General features: G+C 32.8%; 1 protein-coding gene across 1 annotated transcript; it reads right to left on the bottom strand.

Moving 5' to 3' along the window:
- Positions 1–5,197, bottom strand: LOTGIDRAFT_178508 (hypothetical protein; the record flags this gene model as incomplete). Its single annotated transcript, XM_009057446.1, has 10 exons — positions 1–324; positions 750–900; positions 1,483–1,659; positions 1,864–2,110; positions 2,528–2,765; positions 3,235–3,327; positions 3,833–3,834; positions 3,897–4,019; positions 4,959–4,963; positions 5,142–5,197. The coding sequence occupies 10 exons, from the start codon at positions 5,195–5,197 to the stop codon at positions 1–3; spliced, it is 1,416 nt and encodes a 471-aa protein (XP_009055694.1).
- Positions 5,198–13,391: the final 8,194 nt, after the last annotated feature.

Here is a 13,391-nt window from a genome sequence, read left to right as displayed (position 1 = left end):
TCAGCTGGCTTTATCGGCTTCTGGATATGTTGGCATTTCAGCAACCATTACTTTATTTTCTACTTTATATGAAGGGTATAAACCAGAGCGGCCACTACGTCTATTGGCACCTTTACTATACCCATCCCAATGATTTCCTGCAATTCCAACTAAATCACCCACTTCTAAGTCTATTTCTTTACTGTGTTTAGCTTTATAATTTTCTAATGCCACCATATTGTGTGCATTTTGTCCTCCAAAATAATACACGTCATCTAAACTGTAGAAATTATTAGCAGCATCACTTCGTAGTGTCTGCATCACCTCGTACGCCACTCTACATACCTATAAGTAACATCATTCACAATAAATAAATAACTGTCTGTATATTAAGTAGATATAATTATCATAACCCAGTCACCTTTCTGCAGGTGTACGTATGGGAAGGAAATAAAGAACTGAGTCTGGCTCGCTTTGACCCTGACTTCAAATGTCAATCTACCGGCAACCCCCCGCCCCCACACCACACCCCCCTCTCTTGGACAGTTAAAATACTGTGATGTTGTTAGACTTTGGGAGACCTACTTAGGTATGGAAACTAGATAACATTTGCTAATTTGAAGGCTTCTAAAGTTTCTAAAAGTCAACTTTGTGGTCATGTTGCTGTTAAATTCAAAATGAGACTGACACAAATCCCTTGAAAAGGTGTACAAGAGTGTAAGAATGGGCATGCACCACATTCACAACGATATTATTAAAGATAAACTTACCTGAGAAGAAAATGTACAAACAAGATAATCACTTAGTGACAGGAAATGAATATCAACTATAACGCCACGTAACGACGCATCAGTATATCTCGTACCTAACGCTGCACTTTTACTAATTTCATTATCACTTATAAATATATAGGTAGGATATCTAAAAATATACAAAAATATTCACTGGTAAGTCACACATCAATCAGAAATATTCTGATGCCTGAACATGTGCCTCAGAGAGTTGGCTTGGTGTCAGCTTGTATCACCTAATACTAATAAAGAATATGATGAAATTTCTACACACCGATTTAAGCTAACGAGGCCAGACAAAGGCGTGTAGGTGCAATGAGAGAAATTTTGCCAGGATAGCCTAGCTTTTTTGCTTTACAACTGTTAAGAGATCTTTAATGGTCACAGCCTAGAGCACACAGAGCCTCGATTTATTTTCCCATTAGAACGACCAGACGCTTTTTTCAATGTCAGCATCACTGACAAGGAATCCTGCCCGGATTTAATCCTGGATCCTTCAGGTTATCACTGAGCAACACTGGATCTATCTTAATATTCAATACTCACTTTTCTTTGGCTCATCTGTAGCTAGATACACTCTTTAATTTTGAAGCAAAGCCTTGATCTTGCACCTACTATATCAGGTGAGATAGGTTCCATCATTTCACATAGATATCCCCCATTCTCTGCTCTTTCTGCACTCAATATCCCAATATCTATAAAATTGACTTACTTTTCTCTGGCCTCTGTTAATAATGAAGGTTCATCTGTAGCTAGATATACTCTACGTTGTGAGATAGGTTCTATCATTTCACGTTTATCAAAATATTCCTGTACATGTATCATATATTCATCAATAGAATGAAATGCTGCTTCTACTCCTACTTTATCTGTACGTCTTACATGTACTCTATAATTATAAATAATAGTTTTGAATTTAGATTGTACGTCTTACATGCACTCTGCACTAGGGTGACCCTATAATAAGATACATTATTTTTCATTTAGACTTTCATATGCAATATATGTGACACACCGAACATTAGAATTCGTTTGTCGTAAGCAAGCAAATGACATCATTCTGACGCTCTAACCATCAAAGCATATAGCTTACCCAACAATGGGACTTTTGAATTCAAGTCTATGTTTAGTTCTTTTCAAATCATCTGCTAATTCTGGTTGTGGCCTCGTTAAATATCGTACCATCTGTCCAATCCACCAGACTGACGGATCGCCATGGACACGAGATAATCTTTCAGCTAAATCAGCTGGTACGGACAATGGCATAAACAATGGACGTGGATTCATACTGTCTACTATTGGTAATTCAACAACTTGGATGTTTTCAATGACTGACGGTGCTGAAATGACAAAATAACATTCCAGATACTGGTGCAGATACAGTGGCGTTTCTATCAATCATAAAGTGAGGAGGCCGAGGAGTGGCCAGAGAATTCTCAATTTTGTTCTTATTTATAAAGAGAAGAAATTTGAAAGTGTGGGAGCAAAGCCAGATCAGTCTGAGGTATATAGTAACACACTGTGTAGATTATTCAAGTAGTAACATTAAAAGTAACAGGATTTGGTCTTAGATGTTAGCTATGCTATATTCCGATTAACAGCTGGGTCAACTGGAATAATAATGATGATGACTTTAGTCAAGGCTACGAGGCTCTATCACTTCATGAGATTAGAACCCAACATTCTAATTGTCTGCTTAGGCCCTTCTTCAAAATTGAGCTCGAGAAGACCTCCCATAACAAAACCTATTGACTTACCTCCCCAATGTTTAATAGAAGATCCAGATCTGTCTGTACAAGTGTTACTGAGTGGTAAATACACTGTTTCCCAGCCCTGGGACGCATATCGCCAGCCCTTAGATTCTAATATTAATGTTCTCTGTGTAGCATACGCCACAATCAAACAGTAGGTCACATGATGTAATTGACAGCCATAACCACACCCTTTATGTAGATTACAAACTATCTTTTTAGCTGTTGAACAGTCTTTGGGATTCTAAAAAGGTAATTTTTACTTAAATAGCAGTTTACATCATACTTGTGATCAGATTAAATATTATTAATATAATTTTGATAAAATATTTCAACTTAAAGACTAATTTGCTAATAAAATTTCTTAAATGCAAATAAAAACTTTTATTTTGCTAAAGGACCTGGCTCTAACAGTCTGAAGGTTATTAATTTGTATATCTAGCAAATATAAAATACTTATGACAAAATTGACCATTACATTTTTTAAAAAGCAAATTGCAGAAATATTTTATCTAATCTAAAAATTGCAAGTAACGCGTTTACTCTTAGATATACATTAACATTCATATCTTTAAGACGAATACAGACGTTGAATATTTTCTGTACCATGCTATCCCATCTACAATCTCAACTTAGAATTCATCACTCTACTTGCAGCTTTACTCTAAATCCACAATAAACCTAGCTGAACCTAAATCAATCTTAAATATTACCTGTAAATAATCCAAACGTTTAAACACTAAATCACCTAAGTCTTGTAGTTCTTTTAGTCTCCATTCATCATTACCGTCAATATTACGTAACGTCTCAAAATCTTTATATATAGTTCTAGAATAAAAACAATGTCAAATACAATACATGTCAGTGTTGACACAAAGATTGTTTTACTGTGAATATATTTACATTCGACTTCTAGAGAGTCAACATACACCTTCTTTTCAAACTGGTTTTGATGTAGAAAATACATCAGTGGGTTAAGAGTATTAGTTAATAAGGACACTAATGAATTTTCAATTGTTTCTGATCATTGATGGTAATTGGAGTCACCCTGCAAAAAAAACACTGAACGAAACGTATCCAGATTTGCAGTCAGTCAGATTGGGTCAATAAGGGATTGCAGTGAAAATAGCCAATCAGAGTCTTGGACAGAAAGACTATAAACAATATGGCTTGCTGTATTGGTTAACGTACCATCCAATCATATTGTTGCATTTACAAATTTCCATGAAACAAGAAAAGTGTCTAATGATGTCAAGGTTTCAGACAGAGTTTGTAATACCTTGATATCCATGTTGCAGACGTAGTACTTACTTCTGATATTCCTTAGATGTTTCCAAAACATCTTCAATCTGATTGGTCAATATTTGATTTCTACCTTCTGCTAATTGTTTTAATTTATTCAGTTCTGATTTGATAAAATACCAAAATTCGCGATTTGTATTTTCAACTTTTCGTCGACTTCTTTCATGGTTTAGACTTGGTCCACCAGACAGATCACCTACAAGAAAATGTGCAAAACATAATAGGGAGTGACTTAGCCATTATATCTTAAAGATAATCTTAATATGGAGACAGGCCTTGAAAAACTGGAGATTGGGGTACAAAACTGGAGATTGGGGTACAAAACTGGAGATTGGGGTACAAAACTGGAGATTGGGGTAAAAACTGGAGATTTTTCCAAAGCACAAATATGCATGAATGTCATGCTCCAAATTGCTGTTTTAGGGGCTATGTAACTAGTTTGTTTCGAACCCACGGCACCTAATTGTCTAGAAGACAACTGTAAATAGGGTAAGGGTCTCTGGGACAAGATAATTCAAGTTATTGGTCAGTAGTATAACATACCTGAGAGTAATTGTTTTCCTGATGAAGGATTGGAGGCTTTAAGATGTTTTAATTGTAGTTTAGCTAATTCTAATTTAGACTGTAATCTTTTTAACGAGGGTTCGTCTCCCTCTCCTCCTTTACTTCCTTGTATTTCTCTATAAATAGAAATATTCACTCATCATATTAAACCTAATCCATCATGTGGGTGGACTATCTGAGAGGGGTGTTGAGGTGAAAAACAAGTTGTAGACTTTATTCTAAAAAATTTCATTAAGATAAAAGCATGCTTTTAAGAAATACAGAAATCTGAACGTAAAGTCGTAAATTTGAAAAGGATTTTAGTGGTTGACTAATCAGATTATTGAAACCATCAAATCACTGTCAGTAAATTCTTTCAATGGTACTTAGAATAAATTCAACCTTTTTAATTTGCTCAAAATCGCAATAAAAATTTGGACTTGCAATTAAGACCTGAGACATTGGTGTAAAGGTGTACTGAGACGAGTCTCAATGAAAGCACTGGCCTAGGTCAAAGAGCAATAGATAAGCTTATTATAATTAGTTAGTCATTAGTATGATTTTAGTTGAAAAGACGAACACACAAACATACACGCACTCTGAAATATAATATACTGTATATAGTCATGGCACCAGTCTTAAAATAAGTATTCCCTGAAATCTAACTTAGAAATCAATTGATTGTAATGGTGTGAGGTGAGAAAATATACCAAAACCATGAGTAGCATTTGTGGACTAGCAGAAACAATAAATAACAACTAAATCATTAACTCACTTCAAATCAACAGCTAATTTCTGCAACTCGTCATTCTGTGATTTCAACTTGTCCATTTCTTCTATCGCTCTTTTCAGTTTGAGTTCAGTTTGGATATTAGTCTCACCACCTTGCAGAACCGATGTGCTCATATACATCATAATGACCAGCCAGAAACCCAAGAGCCCTATTACTATCTTCCATCCCTTCATTGTGATCGAGTCTCTATTCTACCATGTCTAACCTGAAGATAGAAGATATATAATTAGACGTCTGATTAATTATTCAATAAGTCATTAAGAAAACGTTCTGATATGATCTCACGCTATTTTAAATACTACCGTCTTCATCTATAATCTAATCAACCAATCAGCCAGTATCTTAAAGGAATTGTGAAGAAGACATTTTCTAAACTTTTTAAGTGTGTTGAGGAAACTGATAGCCTACTGACGACACCGAAATCAAAAAAGAGCAGGATAATGCTGCTTTCCTGGCAAAATTTCCCTCATTGCACCCTGCATGGCGTTGCTCGTCTTCATTAGCCCACATGGTGTAGAAAAGTAGGCCGTTAAAGTCCATTCATTTTATTTCATTTTAAAGTGAATGAAAAATTGAAAAAACGTAAGTTTGATATAAAGCCAAAAGAAAATTCATTTTGACTAAAAAAATTCAATGTCTTGATAACCTACACTACATAATTTGAATTATTATTTAAATAGTCTTGAATACTCCAGACTCAGAATTTGAAAATGCAGACGTGATCTCTAAAAAAAATATGAAATGATCCAAAAATATATTTGACATTAGTCTTATAACCTATGTGAAATATAGGCTTGGTATATTTGATCAAGTGATATGGATGTATTGATTAATCAAGATGAAGTTTGTACATGGTTAATTATGGAATAAATGTTTATAAGATTTAATTAATATTCATATGATTGATGTCATAGGGTGTATAATACAACCACCAAAGAAAGACGTAAAACAGAACTAATTGGATCCTTGAGCTCAAAACTGACTTCGCTAGGTATCAACGAATTCATCTAGCTCTCCACCGTCACTGGCCAACTTTATTTCACTGTGTATAATACAGTCAATTTCTTGTCTTCCTAATATAAAGTTTCAAACTGCTATAGTTAATAGTAACACATACTTGTAAATTAGCAAACAACCCTGAAGGTAAAAAATGTAATTATTTTGTTAATCCCTTATTTCCTTTTGCGTCTTCAAATACGGCTCAAAACAAACTGGCCTTTAAAATAATTTGCTTATATTTGTATATATAAAATATTCAACTTAAAAAACTGTGTCAAAATAATTTTACAACAATATCTTTTTATCTATATATTGTCAATGCTATAAACTTCAATGAATATTTGCCTTTTGATTTCAGCAGTAAAATCAAATCAGTGTTTATTCAAAACTGGTACAGCTAATTTACACTCCCAGCTTTAAGCCTTCACATTCCCTTAATAACAGCCTTAATACCAACTTAATTCTACTAGATAAAAGAGCATGAAACATCACATTGAAGAGAATTAAAACAAATTCTCCAGAGACTGTGATCAATTTTACATGACTTGTAAACTTGTTATACGCTCTATTTCAGACAGCTTACAGATACCTTTAGTATAGATGAGATGAAGAAAAACGACAATTTCAAAATAAATATAAACACTTTAATTTACTGGTTGTAGTGCAGTTGGTTTGAGTGTTGGAATTTTTACATGGTGTCATTTGCTGTTTATGAAAGAAAACATTGGTATAGGTTCTAATTTTGGTCGGCAAATGAAGTCATCTTTCCTCATTATTCCAGTCAACACAGCTGTAAATAGGTACTGAATAAGTCATCTTTCCTTATTATTCCAGTCAACCCAGCTGTAAATGGGTACTGAATAAGTCATCTTTCCTTATTATTCCAGTCAACCCAGCTGTAAATGGGTACTGAATAAGTCATCTTTCCTTATTATTCCAGTCAACACAGCTGTAAATGGGTACTGAATAAGTCATCTTTCCTCATTATTCCAGTCAACCCAGCTGTAAATAGGTACTGAATAAGTCATCTTTAATCATTATTCCAGTCAACCCAGCTGTAAATGGGTACTGAATAAGTCATCTTTCCTCATTATTCCAGTCAACCCAGCTGTTAATGGGTACTGAATAAGTCATCTTTAATCATTATTCCAGTCAACCCAGCTGTAAATGGGTACTGAATAAGTCATCTTTAATCATTATTCCAGTCAACCCAGCTGTAAATAGGTACTGAATAAGTCATCTTTAATCATTATTTCAGTCTACCCAGCTGTAAATGGGTACTGAATAAGTCATCTTTCCTCATTATTCCAGTCAACCCAGCTGTTAATGGGTACTGAATAAGTCATCTTTAATCATTATTCCAGTCAACCCAGCTGTAAATGGGTACTGAATAAGTCATCTTTCCTCATTATTTCAGTCTACCCAGCTGTAAATGGGTACTGAATAAGTCATCTTTCCTCATTATTCCAGTCAACCCAGCTGTAAATAGGTACTGAATAAGTCATCTTTAATCATTATTCCAGTCAACCCAGCTGTAAATAGGTACTGAATAAGTCATCTTTCCTTATAATTCCAGTCAACCCAGCGGTAAATGGGTACTGAATAAGTCATCTTTCCTCATTATTTCAGTCAACCCAGCTGTAAATGGGTACTGAATAAGTCATCTTTCCTCATTATTTCAGTCTACCCAGCTGTAAATGGGTACTGAATAAGTCATCTTTCCTCATTATTCCAGTCAACCCAGCTGTTAAAGGTATGAGTAACTGAAAATATGGGATTGTGTGCCAGTTTCATACAAGAAATTTGACTAAATCCTTTTCCCAGTGTTCAACAATTTATGAGTTTTTGTTCTTTTTAGGTTAGTTTTTTGTTTTCCAATTACATCAGTAGAGAGACTTTATAAAAAGTTGAACTCTTGCTGTTATATCAGTATTTCTATGTAAATTTCAAAAAAGAATTTTTTTTAAAAATAGGGGACAAAATAAAAGCTATTGTATTCGCAAAGTAAACATTTTTTTTTTATCTTTTCAAAATACTTTTTAATTTGCGAATACAATAGACATGTTAAGACCAATATGAATTCTTATTAAAGGGATTGTAAAAAGGTTTTCTAAATTCTTTATATGTATCGTGGACACTGATGTCATCAATTTGCACCATTTTAATTTTCAATCATGAAATTCCACTAAAACTAAGTGTTTTATGATGCTTTAAATATAACATTAGACCCATCACAATTAGTGATGTCATCAAACATTTAGTTTTGCAGGAATCATAGACTTCTGATCGAAAATTGGAATGGAGCAAATTGATGCTATCAGTGTCCCAGATGCACTTGATAAATTTAGAAAACCTCTTTAATAAGAATGAAACCCAGATTAAGCTTATATAACACTCATCAAGCTGAACGTATTATCTTAAACTTCAAATCAATTCTGACATTTACAAAAAAAAAATCTTTCATAGAAACCATTTTTTCAATCTAATCCATCAGTAACCAACAAACAATGAACTTGAGGAAATCGATAATTTCTGCATTAAATATGGAATGAAAATAAATATTATCAGTAGAATTATTCTATATTGTCTAGTATCTCTATATATATATTAGTCTATACTGAATAAATCTAAAACATGTATTAGTTCGTTTGATGGTTATTATTGACTAAGGATAATCCCCAACTTACTGAACCTTTTCTCATCTGAAAATTTTTAAATGTTCAAAAATGACCACTTTATTGACATGAGTTGGCCTGAATAAATAAACCAAGAATTAACAATCTGAACAGTAAAAGAAACACATCCAAAACAGCATATTGGCAATACACAGGTAGCAGCTAATAAACTGACTCTATATCTGGTCTCTGATAGTTATTATCGACAGAGTTTAAATCAGAACTTACTGAAAATTCTCAAATTTTACAATTTTAGGTGTACAAAATACTGGTAAGTCTCTCACTTTTTGGTCCTTTATGTAGAATCTAACTACGAAATACCAGATACAAACCAACTGTTAGAATCTAAAAGATATTTTAAGTTAGAATATGCCCTCTATGCCCTGTCTCACTTTATCTTCATTTCTGGTCATATACCTCGAATTCAACTCTTTTAAAAATAAGATGAAAAACTATCATACTAATAGTTTAATAAAATTTGGTGAAAAACTCTACATTATAGTTTTAAGAAGGTTAAGAGGTTGGACAGGTCTACTATTGTTTAAAAATTATTTCTGAAAATTTACACGTAAAGAATGTCTATATATACTATACATCCAAAAATATTCTCAATTAATGATTTTTGTTATACACATTTCATGTTACACTTATTGGTTCCTAATTTAGAATTTTAACTTTAGGTTCATATGAAAGTAGCGTGTAATACTCCATTCATTTCATTTCATTTTAAAGTTTAATCTGAATTGCTCTTTGAGTGATTAAATTCGAACGAAATATTGTCTATAGACTAGAAAATACCTGAACATAAAACCTACCTACCTACGTATCAAGAAGTCAACTGAAAAATTATAATTATATAATGCATTATACTTATTATTAATCTAACAACAATCAAATGACATAATATCAATACCAAATGTTACAATTTCTCTCCTAGCCTCCGTCTGTTGCTTATTTTTAAACCATAACAACAAGTTTTGATTTACACAACATCAAACCAACATCAAACATCAAACCAACATCAAACATCAAACCAACATCAAACCAACATCAAGAAAACTTTTATGTATCTAAAGTGATTGTAAGAAGGATTTTCAAATTGTTATGTATATCAGGGTCAATCTGGTACACTCATAGCATTGATTGACATGATTCCGATATTCATTTGGACGTCTGTGGTTCTTCCAACTCCATTAAACTAGGCATTTTATGACGTCACTATCTAAAAAGCTGTGATATATACGGACCTTAGCGATAGTAATGTCATGAAATGTTAAAGTGGAATTGCAAGAAACACAGACATCTGATTAAATATTTGAATGGTGAAAATAAACGATATCACTGTCACTGATACACATACAAATTTCACAAAACATCTTTACAATTCCTTTAAAGGTTGCCATCCCATTTTTAAGCATTTGTAAGTTTTTTTATCTCATGGAAAGTAGATATTCTCTTGTTACACGAATGTAACATGATGTCCCACTAATACAAGTTTTCTGCCAAATATGGAGAAGTGGGGATTTTGCGAATAACTTGAATATCTGTATGATTTTTACTTCATTAAAAGTGGGTATTCTCTTGTTACAAGATGTAAGATGATGTCCCACTAATACAGTTTTCTTTCGAACACAGAAACTATGGATTTCGTGATCAATTTTAAAACCTTGATGCACTAAAATGTCATCTCATGTTTGCTCTTTGTATGAATTTTACTTCATTGAAAGCAATCCTCTTGACACATAAAGATGATGTGGTTTTCTTTCAAACAGAAACTATGGATATTGCAATCAATTTTAATACTTTTATGCACTTAAAGGTCATTCCATATTTTTATTCTTTATATATATTTACTACATTGAAAGTTAGATTATGTCCCAGCAATACAGTTTTCTTTCAAACAAAAAACTATGGATATTGCAAACTATTTGAAAACCTTAATGCGCTTAAAGGTCATTCCATATTTTTATTCTTTATATATATTTACTACTTGGAAAGTTAGATGATGCCCTCCAATATGGTTTTCTTTCAAACAAAAACTATGGATATTGCAATCTATTTGAAAACCTTAATGTACTTAGTCATCCCATATTTATGCTCTTAATATATGATTTTTACTTCATGGCAATATTAGATGAAGTCTCACTCCAAAAGTATAAGTTTAGTAGAAAAAGACATAAAGTGGAAACACCTTGTTGAAACAACTTGGAATATTACTCAGTCATTCAAATTGTTTGTGTAAATGACATTGAACGAGATATGCAAATATTACGCAGCCCATACAAATGTTCAAGTGAATATTTCAAGGACTCTCTATTGTAGCATATGAACAGATTAACTTTAAAGGAAATTACAAGGTATTACTGTAAATATTCTTCAAGTTACTTTCAAACCCAAGTTGAGCAGTAATTTTTAGTCCATGCCACATCCCCCCCACCATGCCCTCCTACATTTTTAAAAAATTTAAAACATACTTTATAGTCTAACATTTTCCTCTATTCCAGCCTCTGATGGATATTTTAAATGGCCGATGATAAGTTGTTTTGTTAAAAATCTTTGATGGAATCAGAGGGTGTAGGGAGAAAATGATGGTAGGACTTAACTACAAAACTATTCATCTTTCCAAATATATAGTCTATTTTTTTTCTGTCTCTACACAAGCCGACATCTGTTGAAATAGCTATCAGAGGCTGGAATAGAGACAAAGGTTTCAATCTAACTTTAAAGGAGACCAAGGCCAAATCTCAACCCTTTTCAATAACACTTGTGAAAAATATGAGAAAGATCTAGTCACAAACTGAACTCTTTGCACTTCCTTATTGTGTTCAGATCAGATACAAGTAAGAAAGGGTACTATCTGGCAGAATTAAAGGGATTGTAAATCGGGGACATTGATGAAATAATTTGCACCATTCCAATTAATTTTCAATCAGATGTCTGTGGATCCTGAAATTCCACAAACAAAATATGCTTCATAACATACGGCAATTCGCGGTTATGTCGTCAAACACAAAGAATTGCAGGAACCACAGACGTCTGATTGAAAATTGGAATTGTGCAAATTTGGTGCTATCAGTGTCCCAGATATACATAAACAAATTTATAAAACCTTTTTACTATCTCTTTAACTGAATGGAATTCAATATGAGTGTAAAGAGTTGAATGATAACAGAGGCAATTCATTGAACATCAAAATACAAGAGATCTTGCTGTAATTTAAATAAATTAATGCCTGAGGTTAAATAAATATGCCAATCAAATTCTAACCTTTGTATTCTTTATCATTGATCAATGAAAAAAAAAATTTGGTTGATGAAAATATTATTCATAGTCATAAAAGAATTGATGAAATGTCAATGAAAAGATCAAATATTGGTTGACCTATTGATTAGTGAAACCACCCAGGTTTTCGTGAACGAGCTGCACTTGTCAACAAGGACTGTGATGTCCAACTGTTACCACCTGTTCAAGGACAGAAGAACTAAATAAAACACATAACATTACGGCTGATGATTGGGCTCGATTTTGGTTCTATTAAGCAGGCATTTTACCAGCAGGGCAGCTGTCTGTGAGTCAGAAAAGTACCATATAGTCAGTTGGGGTCTAAAGACAGGTCTTGAACATTCATATTTTTGATGACACTGCCAGCCAATCAAATTTCTTCCCTCTCCAATGCTGGGATTTTGTGACATGAACAAAAGGTGTATGCAGTAGATAAACTATCAGAGTCTAATGCTTCTAAGAAATACTAAATGAAGAGGTTGTATTAAAATAAAAGATAATAAAAAAAACAAAACGAAAAGTTTGGTCTAATCTTAATTAGACTGCATTTTGATTATCATAGTTTATTAAAATTATTTTCATATAAAGGAGCACTATGCAAAGATGTAATTATCAAAACCATTTTATATAGTAGAAACCTTCATATTTCTTTACATTTTGGCATTTATTTTGACTTACCTATTCATAGTTTTAATTATTTTGGCCACCTAACATTCCACACAGGTTTACTAAATATCAAACTTCCATTTTAAAGAGACAGCTGTGCCATTTTTTTGACCAATCATGCTTTAGTCTCAGAATTGGGAATTTTTTTTATCTAAGCCAATCAGTAATAGGGTTCATAGCTCACTGTCAAAATTTGAGCCATCAATTCCATGTGTGTCCAGAATTATCTCCGTTTGAATGTTAAAATGCTGACTCGTCAATTTAAGTTACTCTGTGATATATAGAAAGACATATATAGAAGTAGTGAGTAAAATTCCTAGTTTAAAGTATTTTTGAAGGAATTATGCAATTTTTCATACATTTCTAGTACTTCTGAAGACTATTTACATATATTCAAGACTAATATCAACCCCCAAAATGGCACACCTGTCCCTTTATAAGTGCATTATACAATAGCCATTCTACTGCAAGCACTATCAAACTAATAGGCACATATGGTGTCCAATATTTACATATAACAAATTAATTACAGAGTATTTCTATTATTAACTTGTCAAAATATTAATTAACTCACCAAAAGTCTTGTTATTATATTAATCATTTCAAATAT

The sequence above is a fragment of the Lottia gigantea genome, assembly GCF_000327385.1.
Source record: "Lottia gigantea unplaced genomic scaffold LOTGIsca_30, whole genome shotgun sequence".
Classification (NCBI taxonomy): Eukaryota; Metazoa; Mollusca; class Gastropoda; family Lottiidae; genus Lottia; species Lottia gigantea.
This window is presented reverse-complemented; position numbering and strand designations above follow the sequence as displayed.